The following is a 25,400-nucleotide window of genomic DNA, read 5'->3' on the forward strand; positions in this document are numbered from 1 at the left end:
GGAGGCAGGAGACTCGCTTGAGCCCAGGAATTGGAGGTTGCTGTGAGCTGTGATGCCACAGCACTCTACCCAGGGGGACAGCTTGAAGCTCTGTCTCAAACAAAAACAAACCCATCAATTTCTGTCATTTTTGTTGCTCGTATGTAGAAATATACCTGATTTCTGCATATTGAGCTTGCTAATCTCCCTTATTAGTTCTAATGGCCTTTTAGATTTCATAGGATTTTCTACATACATGTTCTTGTCATCTGTAAAGACAGCTCCAACTCCCTCCACTCCACTCTGGTTGCCATTTCTGTCCTTTTAATAGTGGCTAGAGTTTCTGGTACAGTGTTGGATAGCAGCAGTGAGGGCAGACATCTTTTTCTTGTTTACCATCTTGGGGGAAAGGTTTCAGTACTGTGATGTTAGCTGTACAACTGTTATAGATGTTTTTTGTCAGATTGAGAAAGTTTCCTTTTATTCTTTGTTGAGCATTTTAAATCAGTAATGTATGTTGCTGGATTTTGTCAGATGGCTTTTCTGCATCTGTTGTAATGACCATTTTTTAAGTTTGTTAATCTGGTGAATTATATTGATTTTGAAGTGCTAAATCAAGCTATCTTCTGGGATACCCTAGGTTGTGATGTCTGCCTTTTACAAGCTGTCTGTTCAAGTTGCTAAAATTTTGGTTAGAATTATTGTGTCTGGGTTCATGAGGGATACTGGTCTGCAGTTTCCTTTCTTGTAATGTCTCTGTCAGGTTTGGTATCAAATAACAGTAAGTTCATAGAATGAGTGGGAAAATATTTCCTCTTTTTCAGTTTTCTGGGAAAGTTTATGTAGAATTGGTATTATTTCTTCTTTAAATATCTGGTATAATTGTGACATTAACTTTTTCCTTAATATTTTCATTGTAATAAAATACACATAACCCTTATTATACTAAACCATTTTTAAGTACAACGTTAGGCTCGGTGCCTGTGGCTCAAGCGGCTAAGGCGCCAGCCACATACACCTAAGGTGGCGGGTTCGAATCCTCAGCCCAGGCCCGCCAAACAACAATGACAGCTGCAACCAAAAAATGGCCGGGCATTGTGGTGGGTGCCTGTAGTCCCAGCTACTTGGGAGGCTGAGGCAGGAGACTCGCTTGAGCCCAGGAGTTGGAGGTTGCTGTGAGCTGTGATGCCATGGCACTCTACCCAGGGGGATAGCTTGAGGCTCCATCTCAAAAAAAAAAAAAATTTAAAAATTTAAGTACAACGTTAAGTGGTATTTACACTCCTATTGTGCAACCATTCCTACTATCTATTTCCAGAACACTTTTTATCTTATAAAATTGAAACTTCATACCCATAACACAGTAATTCCCTATTCCCCTCTCCACCCACCCAGCCCCTGACAGAACCACTTTCTGTCTCTAGGACTTTGATCACTCCAAGTACTTCACATGGTAGAATCATCTAGTACTTGGGTTTTTTATGACTGGCTTAATTAACTTAGCATAATATCCTCAAGATTCACCCATGTTGTAGCATATGTCTAAATGTCCTTTTTTTTAATACTAAATAATATTTTGCTGTATGTATAGACCATATTTTGCTCATCCATTCATCCACAAAGGGGCACCTAGTTTGCTTACACATTTTAGCTATTGTGAATAATGTTGGTATGAGTATCAGTGCACAGGTATCTCTTTGAAACCCTGACTTCAATTTTTTTTGAGTTTATACCCCAAACTGGAATGGCTGGATTATGCTTTTTGATTTTTTTTGAGACATAATCTTGCTCTGTTGCCCAGGCTGGAATGCTGAGTTATCTGGCTAGCTCACTGCAACCTTAAACTCTTGGGCTTAAGTGATACTCCTGGCTTGGACTACCATAATGTTAGGATTACAGGCATGAGCACTGCACTCAGCACAAAAATTTTTTTTTGTAGAGACAGTGTCTTGCTACGTTGCTAAGGCTAGTCTTAGACTCCTATGCTCACGCAGTCCTCCCACCTCAGCCTCCCAAATTGTTGGTGTTACAGGTGTGAGCTATTGTACGTAGCCAGTAGTTTTCTTGTAGTATCTTTGTCTGGACTTAAGGTAATGCTTTGTCTTCCATAGTAAGTTTAGGGAGTAGTCTCTCCTCTTCAATATTTTTGAAAAGTTTGAGGATTTTTTTTTTTTTTTGAGACAGAGTCTTTGTCACCCTCAGTAGAATACCATGAAGTCATAGCTCACAGCAACCTCAAAGTGTCAGGCTCAAGCAGTCCTCCTGCCTCAGCCTCCATAGTTGTCAAGACTATAGGCAACCACCCAGTGTCCTGGTAGTTTTTAGACATTAGGTCTCGCTCTGGCTCAGGCTGGACTTGAACTTGTGAGCTCAAGCAATCCACCAGCCTTGGCCTCCCAGAGTACTAGGATTATAGGCGTGAGCAACCACACCTGGCCTAGTTCTTTAAATATTTGGTAGAATCCACCAGTGAATCCATCAGGTCCAGGCTTTTCTTTGCTGGGAGATTTTTTGACTTCTGATTCAGTATCTTTAGTGGTTACAAGGGTTATTCAAAGTTTTGTTTCTTCATGGTTTAGTTTTGGCAGGTTTTGTTTTTCTAGAAACTTTTCCATTTCATCCAAATTATCTAATTTGTTGACATACAACTGCTCATATACTATTACAATCCTTTTTATTTCTGTAGAATTGTTAGTGGTATCTCCGCTTTCATTTCTTATTTTTTTGAGACAGAGCCTCAAGCTGTCCCCCTGTGTAGAGTGCTTTGGCATCACAGCTCACAGCAACCTCCAACTCCTGGGCTCAAGCGAGTCTCCTGCTTCAGCCTCCCAAGTAGCTGGGGCCACAGGTGCCCGCCACAATGTCTATTTTTTGGTTGCAGCCGTCATTGTTGTTTGGTGGGCCCAGGCTGGATTTGAACCTGCCAGCTCAGGTGTATGTGGCTAGCACCTTAGCCACTTGAGCCACAGGTGCTGAGCCTCATTTCTTATTTTAGTAATTTAAGTCTTTTTCTTAGTTCATTTACCTGAATGTTTGTAAAATTTGTTGGGTTTTTTTTTTTTTTTCAAAGAATCAAGGTTTGGCTTCAATTTTCTCTTATTTTTTCCCATTCTCAGTTTCATTTATTTCTAATCTTTATTTCCTTCCTTCTGCTGGTTTGGTTTTTTTTTTTGATATAGAGTCTTACTTTGTTACCCTGGGCAGAGTGCTGTGGCATCACAGCTCACAGCAACCTGAACCTCAAACTCTTGGGCTCAAGTGATTCTCTTGTTTCAGCCTCCCAAGTAGCTGAGACTATAGGCATCTGCCACGATACCTGGTTGGTTTTAGAGATGAGGTCTTACTCTGGCTCAGGCTGGTCTTGAACCTGTGAGCTGAGGCAATCCACGCACCTCCGCCTCCCAGTGCTGGGATTGCAGGCGTTGAGCCACCACACTGGCCCGTTTGGGTTGTATGTCTCCAGTTCCTTAAGTTTTAAAGTTAGATTGTTGATTTGAGATCTTTCTTGATTTTTGATGCTTTTAGGTATGAATTTTCTCTTAGCATACTTTTATGGTGTTCCGTAAGAACTGGCATGTTGTTTTCATTTTCACTCATCTCTAAGCATTTAAGGTACTTCTAATTTTCCTTATTTCTTCTTTGATCCATTGGTTGAGATTGGTTGAGTGTATGGTTTAATTTCTATAAATCTGTAAATTTTCTAGTTTTCCTTCTGTGACTGATGTCTAACTTCATCTCATTGTGGTTAGAGAAAATATATGTATTTTGTATATCTTTTTTTTTTTTGCAGTTTTTGGCCAGGTCTGGGTTTGAACCCACCACCTCTGGTACATGGGGTGCTCTACTCCTTTGAGCCACAGGCGCCACCCTATTTTGTGTATCTTTTAAAATCTGACTTAATTTATGACCTGACATATAGTCTGTCCTGGAAAACATGCCAGGTGCACTTGAGGAGGATGTGTATTGTGTTGTTTGGTCATGTTCTTTGTTAGATCCAGTTGGTTTATAGGGCTATTCAAGTCTCTATTTCCTTACTTCTGATTATTGTATCCATTCTTGACGAGCATTTAAGTCTCCAACTGTTATTGTAGAGCTATCTTTCCTTCTACTTCTGTCAATTTTAGCTTCTTATCAGTCATGTACTCTGTGACATTTTTGTCAACAATGGGGTACATATACTACTGTGGTACCATAAGATTATTTTGTGTTTTTACAGTATCTTTTCTGTTTGGACTCTTAAATACTATTATAATTGCCTACAGTTTTCAGAAATGTTCCAGGTTTGTAGCCTAGGAGCAATAGGCCATATCATATACCTTAGGTATGTAGCAGGCTATACGTGTACCATCTGGGTTTGTGTAAGTTCACTTTGTGACATTCAGATGATAAAATCACCTAACACATTTCTCAGAACATATACTTGTGAAGTGATGCGTGACTGTATTTTCATGGTCTGTCATTAGGTGCATACTGTAATTGTTTTATCTTCTTGCTAGGTGAAATCTTTTATTAATGTATGATATCCTTCTTGTTTAAAGTCTATTTTGCCTGATGTCAGTGTAGCTTCCCCTACTCTTTTGTTTACTATTTGCATGGAATAGCTTGTCAACCTGTGTGTCTCTGGATCTAAAGTGAGTCTCCCATAGATGGCAGAGTGGAATCATGTTTTTTTCTTTCTCTTTTTATCCATTCTATCAATCTGTCTTTTGATTGGAGAGTTTAATATATTTACATTTAAAGTAACTATTGACAAATAGGGGCTTCTGTGACATTAACTTTTTTTTTTTTTTTTGAGACAGAGCCTCACGCTATCCCCCTGGGTAGAGTGCCATGGCATCACAGCTCACAGCAACCTCCAACTCCTGGGCTCAAGCGAGTCTCTTGCCTCAGCCTCCCAAGTAGCTGGGACTACAGGTGCCTGCCACAATGCCCGGCCATTTTTTGGGTTGCAGCCATCATTGTTGTTTGGCGGGCCCAAGCTGGGGATTCGAACCCACCACCTTAGGTGTGTATGTGGCTGGCGCCTTAGCTGCTTGAGCCACAGGCGCCGAGCTGACATTAACTTTTTATTATTTATTTTTATATGTTTAGAGATGGAATCTTGCTGTGTTGCCCAGGCTGGTCTGGAATTCCTGGCCTCAGTTTTCACACCCTACCTTCGCAAGTGGCTAAAATTATAGGCATGAGCCACTGTACCCAGGTTTGTGATATTAACTTTTAAAATGCCTATACTGAGTGCCTTGTGGAATGTTTGTCATAGATTTCCCCAATTATTTCCTCCCAGCTATTTATCCTGGTCCTATATTTCTTACATTTCTTGTAATGCAGAAATCAAGTTAAAAGGCTTAATAAATTTGGGTTAAATTGTTTCTTGGCAAGTCCACCTTATGAACGGATATGCACTTCACATTGCATTGAGAGTGCATGATGACATCGTCTCCTAGTGGCCAAATGTGAACATTTGATCCCATGGTTAAGGGGACCATTGGCAAGTGCCCTCATGGGGAGAACAGCTGAAAGCTCTTCTACTTTCCTGCCCCCCAAATTCAGTCCGAAACCATTAGTGAGGGCCCAGGAAGCTGCCACAGAAGGGTGGGAGGAACCGCTGTGGACAGCAAGGAGTGCCAGAGGCCAAATGCCCTTGGGAAGGGCATCACTTGGAAGAGAGCCTCACATCTTAGAAGCCAGGCAGGATGAGGAGGGTCTTCATATGCAGGAGAAAGAGTGGGGCTTAATGGCCTGGCATGGGGTATTAAAGCCCCAGTGGGGTAAGAGAGCATCTGGTGTGGGAAAGGGTGGCAGAAAGTTCCTCTCTCCAGGAGACAGAGGGACTTTTCAAATAAACATTGTAAGGATGAGAGTCTGGGAAAGGAGCTCTAAATATAGAAAGGGAGAAAGAACGCTAAAAAGATCCATGTGGTATTGGAGCTACTGGTATGGAAACATAAAACATGTTTTTTAATGTATCTAGATAAATACAAACGTGTGCCCCGAAAGTCCTGATGAGCAACAATACCCCAGTGCAACAAGCACCCCCAGCACCCTGGCTTTGGCTTCTAGATACCACTTCCCGGGGGAGGAATGAGGGCTCCTCAGAGAAAAGTGATTCCAGGGCAAGGCAGGAGGAGAGAGGATGAGTGTAGAGGATCTTCTCCTCTAGAAAAGGAGGAAGCATTCAAGGACATGAAAAGCAGATTGAGGAGCCCCCACTGGCCAAATCTGGAAATCTGAGCAAAATGATAGTAACAGATAACTCATAAATGACATTGGAAACCCTTAATCTCTACTAATGAAAATACATGAAGTTTTGTGAAGAATGATATATTTACATTTTCTCAAAGAGCATTTATAAAATTTATTTATTTATTCAATTCTTTTTTTTTTTTAGAGACAGTGTCTCACTTTGTTGCCCTTGGTAGAGTGCTGTAGCGTCACAGCTCACAGTAACCCACATATACTGCAAGTGGCTGGGTTTGAACCTACCACCCTTGGTATATGGGGCCGGAGCCCTACTCACTGATCCACAGGTACAGCCCTATAAAATTTATTTTTCAACAAAGAGAAACTTAACTTCACAGTGAGAAGCCTGGCCAACACCACCTTAACCAAGTGCACGAAGAGGTTATGGAGGAAAGGGAGCCCATGTGCCCCTGGCAGGGCACAGAGAACACAGCATCACTTCTGTGATGTTCTGCCAAAGATGCATGACCCTGATCTAACTGACACAACACTAGACCAGCCCACTTGAGGGACACTCCACAAAATGACTGGCCTGTTCTTATCAAGAACGCTAAAGTGACAGAAACCAGAGGAAAACTGAGGAATGTTCTAACTGGAGGAAATCAGAGATATATACATTAATTCAGCCCAAGTTTCAGAGCCGAATGCTTGTGCTGGAAACCTGTTGTCAGGGCAACCCATTGTCACATGCTGCATGGACCAGGGCCTGGAGCTCCATGGAGGGAAGCAGATGTGCCCAACAGCTTCCAGATGCAGCCCTATTCAAGCTCTGCTGCAGCCCTGCCGCAGACGCCAGCGACACAAGTTAAGGCCTGGGGCCTGGTGTTGCCATTCTTGTGTGTGTCCAAGGCTTCTCCCTGCCCCTTCTGCTTCCTCTCACACTGCTACCTTGTCTCAGTGTTTGCTGACACAACACCAGGTGAGTTTCCACGGTTTGATGGTGGGTTGTGCTTGGGAAAGAGGATGTTTGGTGTGGAGGGGATAGGGGGCCATGGGCATCAGGTTGGCAACTTGCTCTCAAATGGTTCTAGAAAAAAAAGGTTTTTATATGCTACTGTAAGATAGAGATTTTTTTTTTTGAGACAGAGCCTAAAGCTGTTGCCCTGGGTAGAGTGCCATGGCATCACAGCTCACAGCAACCTCGAACTCCTGGGCTCAAGCAATTCTCTTGCCTCCTCCTCCCAAGTAGCTGGGACTACAGGTGCCCCCCACAATGCCCGGCTATTTTTTGGTTGCAGCCGTCATTGTTGTTTAGTGGGCCCAGAGATTGTTTTAACATAAAATTATTTTTAAAAACTAGTTTGGATACATATTTTATTAAAACTAGATGCACTTGGCCAAGTGCAGTGGCTCCCGCCTGTAATCCCAACACTCTGGGAGTCTGAGGCTGGTGGACTGCCTAAGCTCAGGAGTTCGACCACCAGTATGAGCAACAGCAAGACCCCATCTCTACTAAAAATAGAAAAACTAGCCAGGTGTTATAGTGGAAGCCTATAGTCCCAGCTACTCAGGAGGCTGAGGCAAGAGGATCACTTGAGTTCAGGAATTTGAGGTTGCTGTGAGGCCACAGCACTCTAAGGGTAATACAGTGAGACTGTCACCAAAAAAACCCCCACCAAAACTATCTGCCCATAGGAATTTCTACTGAAATAGCTGGACCATGACAACTCCTTTAAAAAAATGAAGATAATATGGCCAGGGTAGCAGCACTGACCTCTCAGGCCCTCCACTCATCTGGAATTTCCTTATCTTCCTGTGTTGCCTTCTGGGAGGGGCCAGTCCTAAAGACCCCGCTGCCAGTACTGGAGCAAAAGCCAACCACCATGTTTGCAGAGGCCAGTATTAAACTAAAGAGCTCACTATCTAAGCATCTATAGCCTCATAATGAAACTATGTGTCCCAAATTGAGCGATAAATTTAATGTGATTTCAATCAAAATACTGTCAGAATTTGGCCACTGGTATTAAAAATTTCAGAAGATAAAGTACCAAGGTAAGTTTTAAAAGAAGAGGGGAGGATATCCAGATTTCTCTGATGCTATAAATTCCAGGATGCTGTGGTCATGGCAGAGAGACAATAGGCCCAGTCCACAGAACAGAAGACTAGGGAGCCTGTGCTGTGAGGCTGCTATGGCAGTGGGATGTGGGACCAGCAGGGAATGACAGCCCCTCGGTGCAGGCTGGGGCTACGTGGCACGTGGCCCCCTCCTCCCTCACGTACCTCCATGGGAAGACACTAAAAATAGCCCCTGTGACCCACCTCAGCCAAACGGGGGCTGCTGGGACATTCCAGAAAAGTCTTTATTTCTTTTTTGGGGGAAGGGGGGTGGGGACAGTCTCAAGCTGCTGCCCTGAGTAGAGTGCTCTGATGTCACAGCTCACAGCAACCTCAAATTTTTGGGCTTAAGCGATTCTCTTGCCTCAGCCTCCCAAGTAGCTGGACTGCAGGTGCCTGCCACAATGCCTGGCTATTTTGTTGTTGTAATTGCCATTGTTGTTTGGCAGGCCTGGGCTGGATTTGAACCCGCCACCTCTAGGGTATATGGCTGGCGCCCTAACCACTGAGCTATAGGCACCAAGCCAAAAGCTTTTATTTCTTTTTTTTTTTTTTTTTTTTTTTTTTGAGACAGAGCCTCAAGCTGTCCCCCTGGGTAGAGTGCCGTGGCATTACAGCTCACAGCAACCTCCAACTCCTGGGCTCAAGCGAGTCTCTTGCCTCCGCCTCCCAAGTAGCTGGGACCACAGGCGCCTGCCACAACGCCCGGCTATTTTTTGGTTGCAGCCGTCATTGTTGTTTGGCGGGTCCGGGCTGGGGATTCGAACCCGCCACCTTAGGTGTACGTGGCTGACGCCTTAGCCAGTTGAGCTATAGGCGCCGAGCCAAAGCTTTTATTTCTTAAAGGAAGAGACTCTCAAGGGAGGAGCATTAGCCACAGATATTTCTGAATGCTTATAATGGTGCCTGAGTGAAAATCGAGGGCCAAGATACTGTCATCACAGAGCCCTCACACCTCCTCTGGCCCCCAAGTCTTGTATAGGAGAGACTATACTTGTCTGTAATCTGTGGCTGGCAAATGGGGGTTTCCTCTGGCCGCCAACAAACTTCAAGAAAGCACAGCAACACTGACTCATAGGGTGGGCTCACTGGGAAGAGGCGGCGGGAAGGGACAGAAGTGGGTTGGGGGGAGAACACCAGCCTTCCCTGGGGCACAGTGCTGAGCAGAGGGGCTGCCCTGCTGCTCACAGGAGACCTGGCCCACTGTGCTCACCCAGCAGACGACAACTGAGTGAACTGGGTGATGAACTTGTTTTGAAAGGGTTAGATGGTGTTTCCCGCACCACAGCCTGTGACTCATCCACAGTGACTTGATTCTGTGACGGCAGGCACAAACAACAGGCACGTGAATGGCTGTATATTCTGAGAAAAAGTTCACTTAAGAAACCAAGCAGAGTGCCAGATGGGGCCTAGACTATGTCCCTGTGAGCAGGGCTGAGTCTGCAGCACCCAGGTCCCTGGAGAAAGGAGGCATGCCACTGCTGTCCAAGGATGGACTGGATGCTTTTCTGCCAGTGAGTTATGCTGACTTGACTCAAAGGGCAAAGTCATGAAGCTTGAGATCCCAGGATTCTAAGGTTATCACCGTTCCAAATGCAATCCTAAGAAATACAGGGCTGCAGGCTGGCCATGGCCAAGCCTGAGCATGAAATGTCACCCCTCCCCCTAGTCCATAGCCTCTCCCTTCCCAAAGACAGCTGCCAGAGCTGCTGGCCAGACCATGGCCATGAAACCCCGCACCTCCTCCCCGCACCTGATCAGCCCCCTGCACAGTTACTCGGGAGAGAGTACGGCCACCCCTGCAGCTGCCCTCTGGGCACCACACTAGTAACAACACTCATTTGAGGCATAAGACCTGGAAAGTTCTCATTTGGCTACTGTGAGAATCACACCACTACTTTGCCAGTATCCCTATGTGGGTTGAAGTGAAAGTTTTTAAATGCTACATAAGCATGTTTTCTAGATATTGGTCCACAAAGACTGTGCCTGTTTTATTACCCTAAAAATAAAATACAGTGTCTGCCAGGGCTAGAAATTCCAAATAAAAAGTTTAATTTCAAAAACTGAGTTCACCATTTATAAATACACCAAAACAGTTGATGAAACTTTAGATTAAGCATAGGTACAGTATTTTAACAAAACAACTTTTCTAAAGAGTCATAAGTAAATGAGTGATCTGTCTCACCCAGATGATTTAATGGGGTTGAAATGAGAAACTTAACCTTGTTTAAGATAAAGCAAAAACTCTGAAGATATAATTGTTAAAAGAATCTGACAACTGATACTTCATTCTGAAATCCTTGGGGTTCTAAAATACCCCAGTGATGGCTGAGTCTTCCCTATCATAAAAAGAAATCTAAACACCTAAGGCTATTCTTATAACTGTAATAGTGAGCTTCATCCCTGTTAATAAGCCATCTCTTCTAAAAAGAACTTTACACATAATTTGATCAAACAAGGGGGTCAGTGCACACATCTTTAAGATAGCATCCTAGCGTAGAGACACTAAATCAGAGGCATGGAGATTCAGCAGTGGGCCAACTGCTGTAAACATGTCCTATTATGCACTGGCTAAACAATAAGCAGGAATTTACAGACTTGGATTAAATTTTGAAGGAGCTCATGATAAATAGTTGAGATCTCTCTGAGTTAAGTGTGAAACCTGAATGCAAAAACCTGAAATGGGAAATTCTCATTACCAAGTCACCACATAACTAACAGTCCATGACACAGCCACGTTTACTTTTGTTTTCAAATGCCACGTCTCTGTTGTAGTAAACAGTTACCTTCCAGAATATTCCCTATACTCCTTGACACACTTTAGAGCCTGCAGTTAAAAACTGCTCAGTGATGGCTTGATCTCCACCTCCTATTTACAGATTTCATCTGACAGCCACAAAAGCTGTTTTGTTGCAATTAAAGCAATGTTTAACTAAAATACAGTACCTGATTTGTGGTTTTTACATAATTGAGTAAAAAGCCTACAGAATAAAATTATTTACATCTTTTCTGCCATTCTAGTAAAACAAATTACTAAACCCCAACTTTAAAAAAACTTTACAGTTATGAATTAAAACCCAGTCATCATATTTCATAGTTGACAAGACAAGCTATTTCTAGCGGATGTCTTAAAAAACACACCGCGATACCTGGCCTGAAGGAGTGGGAGTAAGGCACCTGCAGACGTCACGGTGAGAGCTGAGAGCGGCCCTGAGAGTGCCTGGCTGATGCCGCACGTGGCCCTGGGCAGAGTCACAGCCCCTGGTACCAACTGCTAATGCCTACAAAGCAACAACATCTTTAGTCAGGTGGCTCCATCGTGAGCTTCAATACTGAAAGTATATTAAGGGAAGATTCACTTTTAAAAAGATAAGTTTTTCAAAATGTTCCATCAGGAGCCTAGACTGGCCAAAGCTACTGTTCTCAGTGGGTGTGTTGAACAGCTTTTCTGAAGGGACAATACTTGGGGGACAGCCCAAAAATCTGACGGCCAAAGTAGACAGCCCTGGCCAGGATGCCTTCTTCAGGTTCCAGTAGGTGAGTGGGTCACAGCTGTGTTCAAGCACTTCCTCCTCCAAGTACGCAAGCACCATGTCTTCAGGCAGCTTGTCTCTTAGACCTTTCTTCTTCATCTTGGCCATGAGTGACCACAGGTCCTCCTCTCCAGCGCAGTCTTTCGATGGGGAACCTGCATCACACCCATTGGAGGCAGGTGTGTCATCTGAGGTAGAATTCAATATTTCTAGTTCCCTGATTAAATCCTGCTTGTACTGTTCCGCCTCCTCCTCTGTAAACAGGGAGGCTTTGTAACGAGGGTCCAACAGTGTAGCAAAGATGTACCTAGGGTCGTGGAGGGTGGCAGACAGCCGGCTCACCATGGCTTCCTTCAAGGACTTCAGCATGGTGTCGATGCCCATCGTCTCCTCAAAGAGCATCTCGATCTTCCTGTTGAGGATGTGGATCATGGGGATGACCTGGCTTAGTGTGGACATGTGGGTGCTCATCTCTTGACTCGCAGCATCAAAAGGCTTCAGTGCGTGACACACAGACTGCATGACCTCCCACTGGTCACAACTGATCAGTTCTCTGAAGTTACACTCGATTGACATCTCATTAATTGCCCTTTTTTGTTCAATGAGTCGTTCAAGCATGTGAAATGACGTGTTCCATCTGGATGGAACATCTTGGATAAGATGGTGCTGTGGCAACTCGTATTCCTTCTGCAGCTCTGCTAGCTTCTCTTTTGCTTTGGGTGACCGATGTACCCGTTCACATATCTTCCGTGCAATGCTCAGTAAGTTCTGCACCATCCTCTGGCTCTTGATGGCCTCATTCACAATCAGGTTGACTGTGTGGCTGAAGCACTGCACGCTCGTGTGCTCCCCTTCATTCAGCGTCTTTCCTATACTCGGATTGTCAGTTACTGTGATGCCAATCTGAAGGCCAATGGAAGTCACCCAGGCCTCCCACCAGCACTCTAGCTGCTTCTGAATGCTATTGCCGCTGTAGTCGCAGTCAACCTGTGATACATCTAAAAGGGCTGAGCAGTGGTGGTCCCCACACTGGGGGCGGGCTGACGACTCAAAAGAGACCCAGTGAGCCGTAAGGGTCAGGTACTCTCGGGTCTGGTTGCTCATCCATATTCCAGAAGTGAAGTGGATCACGCCACTCTCAGCTTCCTTCAGATGTGATATAATTATTTGTTTCACATTATCATACATACCTGGGATGGCCGTCCTGGAGAAGTAAGATGGGGAGGGCAGGGAGTACTGAGGTTTCAAGTATTCAAGCAGCCTGTTAAAGCCAACATTGTCTACAAAGGAATATGGCTGAAGGTCAAGTGCGATCATTTCAGCTATGAGACTAGTGATTTTTTTGGCAACTGGGTGAGAATCATAAAACTTCTCATTGGTGTCATCAAAAGAGGAAGCTCCTGACAATTCTGTGTTCAGCGGCACACGGATGGCCGGGGAAGAGGGCCGCACTGTCTCTGAGACGCTGGTCTTCAGCACGCTGCTGTGGAACCTCTGCAAGTGTCTTAGGAGACAACTGGTACCCAGGTTGGTGGGCTTCTTGCCTCTGCTTATTGTCCGGCCACAGTGTAAGCACACAACCTTAGTGGAGTCTGCAGAACAAACAGAGAAGTGATTCCACAGCTTTGAGGTCTTTTTGCTATTAACAGGAAACATAACCTGATTATTTTTTGTGGCCATTGTTGGCAAGTCAGTTAATTTAGAGGAAGAACTTTCTGCAGAAGCCAAAGTGGCATATGGAGAATTTGCCAAACTTGCACCTAGAAAGCCCTTCTGGTTCCCGACGACTTCAGGGTGGCGTCTGTACAAGTGTCTCATCAGACAGCTTGTGCCCACGTCTCCCTTCTTCCCCCGGCTGATGACACAACTGCAGTATCGGCATACTGCCTTGAGGTTGTCCATGGGGGCCAAAGAAAAGTGATGCCAAACTTCTGACTTCAGTCTTTTCATGACCTTTTTATTCTGCTGGAAGACAGCACCAGATTCAAACATTCTAGGTCTCAATCCATGGGGCTGCTGCTTTTCAGGAGAGGACACAGAGGCCTCCCCAATATCATCGGAGGATGACAACACTGATACAGCTTCCATCAGGGCATCTCCGGGGTTCAAGTGCGGTGGCAGGTCCTCAGCCAGCCGATCAGGGGAGGAGGAGGCAGAAGGGAACTCTCTGACCAGTTTTCCTGGAGATGATGACACAGAGCTCAGATCCCCCTCTGGCAGCAGGGCAGGCAGCAGGGTGGGAGGAGCAGAATACAGGGGTGGGATGCCAGTGCCCCCATTTTCCTGCAGCACGATGGAGCGATGTGCCCTCCACATGTGCCTGATGAGACAGCTGGTGCCCAGGTCCTTCCCGTTTTTCCCCCTGCTGAACTCGTTCATGCAGTGGACACAGACGGCCTTGGAGCTGTCCAGAGGTGACAGGTAGAAGTGCTTCCAGACAGCAGACCTTCTTCTGGACCCCGAGGTGTTCTTGGGGAGTGGAAGGTTTTTCTCTGCTATGTTCTCTGCAGTTTCGTCATAATGGAGGATAGGGAGGTGGGGCGATGACCCCACCAGGGCTTCTTCTCTGCTGTGCTTCTCAGAAACAGACATGTCAGAGGAGATTTCTTCAGAAGAAACTACAGATACAGATTCCTCTGTTATCCGATCAGGGGATGGGATGGTAGGTGCCATTTTCTGGACGAGTTTGATGGGTGAGAGTATGGTGCTGAGGTCTCCTGCATCTGCAGGCTGTGGCGGAAGCAGGAGTGGAGGAGAAGGAAAGGGGGACGAAGCAGAGATGCTCCCGTTCTCTTGAATGAGCACGGTGGGGTGTGCCCGCCTCACGTGCCTCATGAGACAGCTGGTACTTAAGTCTTTCTCATTTTTACCCCTGCTGAATTCTTTCATACAGTACATACATATTGCTTTAGTATTATCCCGAGGAGAAATAAAAAAGTGTTTCCAAGCTGGCGATTTCTTCCTGGAGCTGATGTTCCGGCTGGAGAGAAGGCTCTGAGTCACAGCTTCCATCGCTGCGTCATACAGCGTGCTGCTGTACCGGGAGAACAGAGACCCGTAGTCATCCTCGCTCTCGGCAGAGAGGCACTTCCGGGGAGGCTCACAGGGGCAGCCCGTCTCTCTGGTCTCGGCATGCTCATCGCCGCTGTCTGCCTGCTTCAGGCTCTCTTGTTCTTGCTTAAAGTCCACTCTTTCCAAACTATGAGTAGGAATTGGTTCATCATCATCTTCAATTTTAAAATGTATTTTATCAGAAATAAAATCACTATCCCCTTTGGGACTAGTTTCCAGGTTATTCTCCATGACTGACCATAACTATTCTGGCTGCTTCATCATGTTAATATCATCTTAGGTTAATAGAAAATTGATCCAAATGCTCATTTGTGCCCCCAAATGTAGAATATCTTCACTTTCTCAGAATAATTTCATCTTTCAGGGTATTCCTATGAATATGGCTGATTATAAATATTACTGAAAAGTAGACCATGTAGCTCATATAAGCAAATCATCTTAGAGCACACATCACTGCTTTCCAGGAGTTCTGCTACTAAATATTTCATTGTGTAGACATAAATATACGCAGTGGAGACTTGTTTCTTGTCTTAAACACAGGATGCCTGCCATCTTGATAGCACATACATGGTCCTTTTGCATTACCTATAAAAGATGAAATCAGATGAAACACAGAGCTAAATCACACATTTTAAATTGACTCTATTATGGATATATCAGCCTCTTATAAAGTCTATAATGGAATACTGGAATAGAAAAACTCAGCCCCTGACTTTCAGCAATCCACTTACATCATGAAAATATCCTAATACTGCTAAATAAGCAAAAAGTAAAAATATGAATTCAAATGCAAATTATCAATTAGTAATGTACTAGGGGAACATAAATTAGAACAAACAATGGTAAAGGAGGTTATTTTCATCAGAAGCTTATGCCCTCACCCTTCAAACCATTTACCACAGGTACCTACAGCTGCTGCAGTCAGCGAAGCTCAATTCCTCAAAACCAAGCCATTCTACCTGCTGTAAGAACCTATGAAATCAAACTCAGACTAATAACTGAATGTAAAAAATCAATGATGACTCCCTGCATCTAAGAACGGATGAAAGTCCCACAAAAGTAAAGCCCAACTTTTCTGTTCTCTCTTCCAAAGGTCCCCCCGAGTGACACTGTGCCAGGTGACTGTGGAGAGACAGGCGCAGGCCTTTGCCTTGCAGTCCACACCACAGACAACAATTGCCAGGAACTATGAGATTTTTAACTACAGTAAATGCTAGAAGTGAAAGTAGGCCATGTTATGAGTGCACGAAAGAGCAGGACAGGACTCAGAACAGGAACAGTGAAGGATGATGAGGTGTATGGAGCTGCAGTAGAGCGGTTTAATGAAAAAGGCCTGGGCACACATGGTGGCTCACACCTGCAATCCAGCACTTGGGGAGGATTGCTGGAGGCCAGGAGCTCAAGACCAGCCTGAGCAATCTAGCAAGACTCCATCTCTACAAAACCCAAAAAATATTAGCTGGGCATGGTGGTGCACACCTGTAGTGTGGAGACTAAGGCAGGAGGATCACTTGAGCCCAGGAGTTCAAGGCTGCAGTGAGCTGTGATGATGCTACTGAACTCCAGCCTGGGTGACAGAGTAAGCAGAAAATAAATAAAGCAACCAATGTGGTAATATCGCAACATAAGTACTGTAAAAGTGCTTCAGCATAATAAAACTTGACTCTAGAAAACTTGCAACAAACTTATTTTCTTTTAAGTCTAGTCAAGTGAAGGAGCAGGAGTAGAGAATAAAGGAATCTGTGACTGGTTGTCATCAGTCAGTTATAAATACCACTGCACTCAAACCACCCAATACACTTTTTCTTTCTTTTTTTTTTTTTCCTAAGGCAGAGTCTTACTTTGTTGCTCTTGGTAGAGTGCCACAGCAACCTCCAACTCTTGGGCTTAAGTGATTCTCCTGCCTCAGCCTCCCCAGTAGCTGGGACTCTAGCACCCGGCCACAAAGCCTGGCTATTTTTAGAGATGGGATCTCACTCTAGCTCAGAATGGTCTTGAACCTGTGAGCTCAGGCAATCTACCTGCCTCGGCCTCCCAGAGTGCTGGGATTACAGGTGTGAGCCACCGTTTATTGCCTGGCCCCAATAAACTTATTTTTAATGTATTACTGTGCATATAAGAAAGTGGAAGAATTCTCAAGGGACAGTGAGTAGCAAATGAAGGGAGACATGAGCAGAGCCACAACCAGCTACGCAAACAGAAGCTGTCCAAAGGCAACACGCACTGAGACCAACATCAGGCCACCACCAACCTGACGCTCCTCAACTGGGCAGCAACCAAGGTCATGAGGTCACCACATAAGTTATTTTCCAGACACTGGTAACAGAGAGGGAAAGGAAGCACTATCAACAATATTGCAGGGATAACAGGCGTAAACCAAATCTGTCTGAGACAAACAAAGATTGATGGTCACCCTGTGAAATGTTCTCAGGTTAATAAAAACTACTAGATTTCCCCAGAAGCAAATGAAGTTTGTTTCTTTTTTTGAGACAGAGTCTCACTATCTCACCCTGGGTAGAGTGCTGTGACATCACAGCTCACAGCAACCTCAAAGTCTTGGGCTTAAGCGATTCTCTTGCCTCAGCCTCCAGAGTAGCTGGGACTACAGGCACTCACCACAATGCCTGGCTATTTTTGTTTTTTGGTTGCAGTTGTCATTGTTATAGCAGGCCTGGGCTGGGCTCAAACCCCCAGCTTTGGTGTATGTGGCCGGCGCCCTACTCACTAAGCTATGGGTGCCAAGCCTGAAGGTTGTTTCAGAAAAAGAAAGGTCGTTTCAGAGAAAGAAAGCATTCTTGCTTTCAAACTCCTGGCCTCAAGTGACCCTCCTGCCTCAACCCTCCAAAGTGGTAGAATTATAGGCATCAATCACTGTGCCCAACTAAAAGCATTCCTAATAGTAAATTCCACAAAGTTTAGCCAGATAAAAAACTTGAAATAAAAAACTGGCATCGGCTCGGCACCTATAGCTCAACCGGCTAAGGTGCCAGCCACGTACACCTAAGGTGGCGGGTTCGAATCCCCAGCCCGGACCCGCCAAACAACAATGACGGCTGCAACCAAAAAAAAAAAAAAAAAAAAAAAAATAGCCGGGCGCTGTGGCGGGCGCCTGTGGTCCCAGCTACTTGGGAGGCGGAGGCAAGAGACTCGCTTGAGCCCAGGAGTTGGAGGTTGCTGTGAGCTGTAATGCCACGGCATTCTACCCAGGGGGACAGCTTGAGGCTCTGTCTCAAAAAAAAACAAACAAAAAAAAAAAAAAAAAAAACTGGCATCAAAATAAAATATCAGGCTTGGTACCTGTAGCACAGTGTGATAGGCCGCTGACCACATACACTGAGGCTGGTGGGTTCAAACCCAGTCTGGGCCTGCTAAATAACAATGACAACTGCAACAACAACAACAAAAAAAACCAGCCAGGTGTTGTGGCGGGCGCCTGCAGTCCCACCTACTCGGGAGGCTGAGGCAAGAAAATCACTTAAGCCCAAGAGTTTGAAGTTGCTATTAGCTATGATACCATTGCACTCTACTGAGGGCAACATAGTGAAAGTCTGTTCCAAAAAACAAAACAAAACAAAAATACGTAAGGAAATAAGCCACCATGAAAGTCAGCAAAATCAACAAACAACAGATTTAAAACACTAAGGACTTCATTTACTAGAATTACCATATACAAGATACAAATTATATGTAATTAATTTCTTAAAATATTATATATATCTCATATGTGTAATTATATATGTATATACATAAAATGCTTTTTAAAGCCAAAATACACAAAACAAAGAAAAATAAGCAAAAAATAGACTGGAGAAAATGAGAAACCATATTTGGAAAAGAATCATATAGACAATGAGAATTAGAAATATAAGCCCAGGCATGATGGCTCATGCCTGTAATCCCAGCACCCTGGGAGGCCGAGGCAGGTGGTAGAACTAAACAGAGACTGCACCAGTTCACAATGATAAATAGAGATTCCAACACACCCATTGAACAGCAGACAGAAAAATCAGTAAAGATTTAAACACTATTATCACTACTATCAAAAATGACTTAATTGACATTTATTGAGAGACATCACTAACCAACAATAGCCAACAGCCTGTCTCCAAAAAAATAAAGAAATAAACAAACAAAAAGCTCAAAGAAATTACCTTCCAAACTACTACAATGTGTAATTCTCAGAATGCAGTCTCAGGAGTGGTGTTTCCAGTGCTCACTCTGCAGTGGCTCATCACACTCAGGGTCTTTCAAATATTTATCAACTCACTTTTAACAATCTTAAATGCTCATCTCATATATCCAATTTCATAAAGTATATTTTTTCATTTTCAGATTAAAGCAAATTAAATGAAAACAACTTCAAGATAACAGTTCTCACCCTATCACCCTGGCAAACACACAAATGCTTAGTAACACTCTTTGGTAGTGAAGCCCTCTACCCCATGCTGACAGGGGTGCAAGCCCACAGACAGGACTAGGAAACACTCTCCAACACGACACTTCACCGACCTCCTAGGAGCAGACAGCCCTCACCAAACACAAGGCAACACTTGTCAGTCACAGCAGAAAAATGATGTCCATCCACAGAGGCCCTGAATGAAAACTGGACACCAACAGTGTGAACAGACTTGCTACCTCTCCTGATAGGAGAGGGGCTAGTGGTGTGTGCCTCCCTGTTTTGCAGGATAAAGTAGAAGTAAAAATGCCTGCACAGAAGTGTGGAGGACATAGGAAAGATGTCTTTCATATAGTGGATACAGTTTGGACCTTTGAACCATGTCCCTATTTTGTACATAAAAATAAAAACGTTAAGCACAGTCTTTTATTCATCCTAAGTGGAATACAAATAAGGACAAAAAGAATTGAAAAACAGGGCTGGGCAAGGTGGCTCACACTTGTAATCCTACCAGTTGGGAGACAGAGGTGAGTGGATTGCCTGAGCTCATGGGTTCGAGACTGACCTGAGCCAGAGCAAGACCTTGTCTTTAGAAATACCTGGGTGTTGTGGCAGGTGCCTGTGTTCCTGGCTGCTCAGGAAGCTAAAGCAAGAGACTCATTTGAGCCCAAGAGTTTGAAGTTGCTGTGAGCTGTAATGCTGCAGCACTCTACCAAGGATGACAAAGTAAGACTCTGTCTCAACAAACAAACAAATCATAAAATTTGCTAAGTAGTTTTATTAGTAGTAAAATAATACCATAATTTCACAACCTATTTTAGGTATATTTTAGCATAAAACAAATATGCCAATGGTATTAAGAATTAAGATTTTCAGGATAAGAAAAATAAATTTTAAAAGAGAAATTAGCTAAAACTATATAATTTTAAATATGTATTTGAAAATACCAGTATGAGCTTACAAAGTTTTAAAAATGTATTTCCTAGCTCCATCCTCCTCACAAATGCAATAAACACATCTATGCCTAGATATTGGTTTCTGCACTAAAGGAATCTAGCACTCTGGAGAAATGGCTGCCCACAGGGCTGGAAAGGAAAGCAAAGGGGAGCCTGGGATGCTGCGCCAGAAACAACCTGCTCCAAGAACGACACACAAAGTGAAAAGGACAGAGAAGCCAGCTTGGAAGGGCTCCCAGTCGGTCACATTTGACCATCACAGAATAAGACTAAACAGATTATGGCATATTGAATAAATAAAAAATGATTAATCAAAAATTAAAAACATCTGCCACAATGGAGGTGACTATTATACCAATTGTCTTCACCTGAAAATTGGTAATAAAGGGTAAGAAAAAAAATAAAGGGACAAATGCTTAAGAGACAGGGTCTCACTCTCTTGCTCAGGCTGGAGTGCAATGTGGCACAATCATAGCTCACTGTAACCTCAAATTCCTGGGCTTAAGCAATCTTCCTGCCTCAGCCTCCTAAGTGGTGGGGACCACAGGTATGCACACCGTGCTAGGCTGTCCAGTCTTTATAAGAATGAGGGAAACAGATAAAGAAGGAACAATAGCATTTCAGTTCTGAAATATACCAACAATCATAGAACATGGAATGGTATGGGAGCAGGGTGTTCACAGGTCCCCAAACCCCCCCAGAGATGACCTGCTAACTAAGGATGGGAAGTACATTTAAAAGGAGTACATTTAAATCCCCCAGGCCCAGGGGGGACAGTCTGCAAGGTCAGTGCAACCCAAAGCACACTGTATCACCCGCATGAACATGCCCCAAACGTGCCACCCATCATGTGATATGTGGCCCTATCCTAGAGTCTACCTCAGAAAAAGCAGCTACTCAGGCATTCTGGGGACAGATAGGGACCTGACTGTTGATGGGCCAGTGAATGATACCAAGGGGTGCTGTTAACATTTCTCAGGCAGCATTGTAATTACTGAGAAGAATGTCCAGCTCGGTATCTGTGGCTCAAGCGGCTAAGGCACCAGCCACGTACACCTGAGGTGGCGGGTTCGAATCCCCAGCCCGGACCCGCCAAACAACAATGATGGCTGCAACCAAAAAATAGCCGGGCGTTGTGGCGGGTGCCTGTAATCCCAGCTACTTGGGAGGTGGAGGCAGGAGACTCGCTTGAGCCCAGGAGTTAGAGGTTGCTGTGAGCTGTGATGCCATGACACTCTACCCAGGGCGACAGCTTGAGGCTCTGTCTCAGAAAAAAAAAAAAAAAAGTCCTTTCCCTTCTCTTGGGAAGAAAGGACATTTAGAGGTGAAGTGTCCCGATATCTGCCATTTCCTTCAAAAAAGGTCAAAGGCCTGGCAAGCCTCTGACAGGTGGTACTTGAGGCTCTGTCTCAGAGAAGAGCACAGAAGAGTGTAAGTTAGAAAGTTCATAAAATAACCTTTAAAAACTGAAGTGTCCTCATTTTTCACTCTGAGCACACAGGCCCTCAGCGAGCTGTCAAGCACACCCAGGAAGCAAAGAGCTTGAAGTCAGACTCTGGGCCTGGTTCAAATGGGAAGATGAAGATACAAACGAAGATCTGGTCTACACCTGAGAGTAATTTTAACACTCTGAGGGGCACAGCCATAACTAGCACATCCTAGGGATAGAAACAGCCATCAACTGCCTCAAAACTAGAAATTGCAGTAAGAGCCACTGTGCCCACACAAAGAAAAACTATCATCCAGGACTGGGCTAAACTGATATGGGGAGCTCAAAGATAAAAGCAAAGGGTTAAACTTCAGAAACTTAGAACCAGAGCTATTTCCATGAGATGTGGTCAGAAACCCTGATAAGGCTCTCTTAGAAACAAAGCACATTCCAAAGCAGCAAACAGACCATGTTAAAGTCAGTTGATCCCTGTTCTGTCCCTGAAACGTTCTGGGTCACATACCAGGGCTCTATGGATTGTTCTGATCACTCTTTTTGTGAGTCCCTTATACTTAACACCAGCACTCTGGACACTTACCCTTTCCTTTGGGGTCCAGACATTCCCACCAGTGACCAGCCTGAAATCAACGCTGTGACTGAAAGCTGCTGGAATAGCCTCTCTCTTCCAGGATGTGGAACGTGGTTTGTGACATAGGAACTGCAGCACTCCCAGCACAGCACATAGACTCTGCTCTCTCTGCAGTGAGCAGGTGAAGCAGAGACTACCAAGTGAGCGTCAACTGGCAGCAGCTTTGGGGGAAAAGTTTCATTCTGGAATGAAGGGGCCCCTCAGGGTTACATCTGTGGAGGTCATGAGGCAGGAGGACAGAGCAAGTCCAGGGTCAGCCAGTCTACAGCTCCAAGGGGTCAGGTCTTCCCACCCAGAACAATGCTGGGTGGCTGCAGCAACCACACAGAACACCCTGGTGGGCTGGCAGGCAGGGACCCAGCCCCACCTCTAGTCACAAGCCAGTATCAGATTTTTTTTTTTTTTTTTTTTTGAGACAGAGCCTCAAGCTATAGCCCTCAGTACAGTGCTGTGGCCTCACAGCTCAGAGCAACCTCAAACTACTGGGCTTTAGCAATTCTCTTGCCTCAGTCTCCCGAGAGGCTGGGACTACAGGCACCCTCCACAACGCTGGGCTATTTTTTGGTTGTAGTTGTCATTGTTTGGCCCACCTGGGCCAGATTTGAACCTACTAGCTCTGGTGTATGTGGCTGGCCTTAGCCACTTGAGCTACAGGTGCCACCCAGTATCAGATGTTCTTATTTTACACAGACTTTGCTAGCTGAAAGTCCTTCAGCTGCAGTGAGATCAGAAGCAGAGCACCCTCACTAGGTGCTGGGTCCAGCACTTTCAATACACCAAATCCTTCAAACAATTCCTGAGGAGCTGGGGACGTGGCTTTACCAACAAACATGTAGCTGTGCAGCTGGCCAGCCTGCACCACATGGGTGCTTCTTCCACAGGAGACTCTGCCTGCTGCCCTTAGACTCTTCAAGGCTAGATTCAAACATGCCCTCCTTCCAAGGTTTTCCCCTGCACACTTTTCAAACTGAGCATCACCTTCATCCTCATCTACCAGAAGTTTTTCTTGGAGCACTTAATGGGCCCTTTTCTCTGGTTTACAATGATCCTCACCTCAACTACTATGTTCTCCAAGGCCAGGGTCTTTTTGAAAAACCACCATTGCCCCTGCACAGTTCACCCCCTCTGTCTCGCCTACTCTCCTGCTTCAGAAATTTTCTTTATTCCTAGCAATGCCTTCCAGAATTTGAACTACCAAAAATGCATATCAAATAATTAGCAAATAAGTGATCTAAGGCATTCCAGAATGAAGAACAAGGCAATAACAAGTAGGGTGCAAGTGAAGATACAGAAGACTGGGATGCAGAAAGCTGGGCCTCAGAAGGATGGTGATGATGGAAAGCTGCTATAACCCACCGACACTAAAGCAGAAGGCTCAAACCAAGGTGCTCAAGGACAGTACAGGTTGAAGGTACACCGATTTTCCATGCAGTGAAATGTAAGACCTGATCCTACAGCTACATCCTCCAGTCCTGAAATTTTAAATGATTTGACAATCAAAGAGAAATGACAGTCACTGATTCTCTGAGCAGACACACATAGAGGGAAACAGAATGCAGGTGAGGAAGAGCTAGCTAGGTTCTACTGCCACCCCAGCGAGGCCCAATAGCTTGACCTGCTCCCGCAGGACAACCATCACAGCAGAGGAGGAGGGAACCAGACTAGAAGAAAAATCAAAGCAGCTGAAGCCAGGCACAGAGCAAATGCACAATCAAGGTGAAGAGAAGGACAGCCCTGACCACGGCCACTTACTGTTCCTCATGCTTCCAGGGCTCCTCTTCCCAGTGCTCCTCACTCCAAATCTGTGCCCACCAGGGACCTGCAATACACACATTTCTTCCACTAAATAAATACTGCATGTCAGCTCCTTTGAAGTCAGTCAGCTCCCCTAACCATTTATTGAAGACCATTCTCCAAGATACTGGGGTGTTCTTCACACAACTTGAGGGATTCCCTGTGTATTTGAGTGGAGCGGGAGCTGCCGGTGGACATTAAACAGTAGAGTTTTCACATCCAAAAACATCAACCACCTCATGCAGGAATTAACCAGAACAAAGGTGTTAGCTTTCTTCTAACATAGATTAACAGTGGCCTCTGCCCTGGGCATCACCTGTGGCTCAAGTAGGTAGGGTGCTGGCACCATATACCCATGGTGGCGGGTTAGAACCCCACCCTAGCCAAACTGCAACAACAACAAAATAGCTGGGCGGCATTATGGTGACTGCCTATAATAGTCCCAGCTACTTGGGAGGCTGAGGCAAGAGAATCGCCTAAGCCCAAGAGCTGGAGCTTGGGGTGAGCTGTGACTCCACAGCACTCTACTGAGGACTACAAAATGAGACTCTGTCTCTTAAAAAAAAAACAAAACTGTCCTCTGCCTAAAGGATGGAGCCCTTGAAACTTTTTGAAGATTCACAGAATCTCTCTAACTTGTGCTGGATCTTCTGAGAAAAAGCAAAAGATAAGCAGACATAATCTGTTTAAGGATTACAGAAGTGCGCATCCTTGCATGGACACCCCACTGAAACCCTCTGAGTATGGGAGTCAAAATCCTGTAAAGTTTCCTCTGGCAAGATAACTACCTTACTTAGTAACTGTAATTAATTCATAATTGAAATATGTCTTATTCATAACTTTAAAAAAATCCAACTAAATCCTTCCTAGCCTCTTGATTTTGCCACCACCATGTACAGAGACTACAACAAAAGTTAATATTTCTATATAAAAAGTCACGAGGATGCCCCCGCTTTAGCAGATTCACTGTAAGGTCTAGAGGTTTAAAAACTATGCACTGAATCCGACCAGAGCTAAATTCAAAACAAATAACTTCCCTTTTTACTAACACCAGAAACGACAGACGCTTCTCCCCACGGCGCGGCGGGACGCTGGCAGAGGCGCACCAAGCGCCCGGCCCCACAGGCGACTCTGCCGGGCAGTAGAGGTGCGGGTCACACTAGGAGGACAAAGGGGAAGCAGGTACGAAGCGAGCGAGCTCCAGTGTGGAAAAGCAAGTGCACTAGGGAAAACATCTGAAATTGCGACTTGCAATTTCTGTTTTCCTTCGTCAAATCCGAACGGTCAAGCCGAGAGG

At 44.8% G+C, this 25,400-nt stretch overlaps 1 protein-coding gene across 2 annotated transcripts; it reads right to left on the reverse strand.

Moving 5' to 3' along the window:
• Positions 1-10,350: 10,350 nt before the first annotated feature.
• Positions 10,351-24,393, reverse strand: ZBED4 (zinc finger BED-type containing 4). Of its 2 annotated transcripts, none has more exons than XM_003783099.3 (2): positions 24,062-24,393; positions 10,351-15,464 (listed from the first exon to the last, which is right to left on the reverse strand). In XM_003783099.3, the coding sequence occupies exon 2, from the start codon at positions 15,108-15,110 to the stop codon at positions 11,601-11,603; it is 3,510 nt and encodes a 1,169-aa protein (XP_003783147.1). In that variant the 5' UTR covers positions 15,111-15,464; positions 24,062-24,393; the 3' UTR covers positions 10,351-11,600. The 2 variants fall into 2 exon arrangements, with proteins under 2 accessions (XP_003783147.1, XP_023365059.1); XM_023509291.1 differs by lacking the exon at positions 24,062-24,393 and adding an exon at positions 22,259-22,271 and having other exon boundaries at positions 11,601-15,464.
• Positions 24,394-25,400: the final 1,007 nt, after the last annotated feature.

This window comes from Otolemur garnettii, unplaced genomic scaffold, assembly GCF_000181295.1.
Source record: "Otolemur garnettii isolate 467f Iridium unplaced genomic scaffold, OtoGar3 scaffold00007, whole genome shotgun sequence".
NCBI classification, from domain to species: domain Eukaryota; kingdom Metazoa; phylum Chordata; class Mammalia; order Primates; family Galagidae; genus Otolemur; species Otolemur garnettii.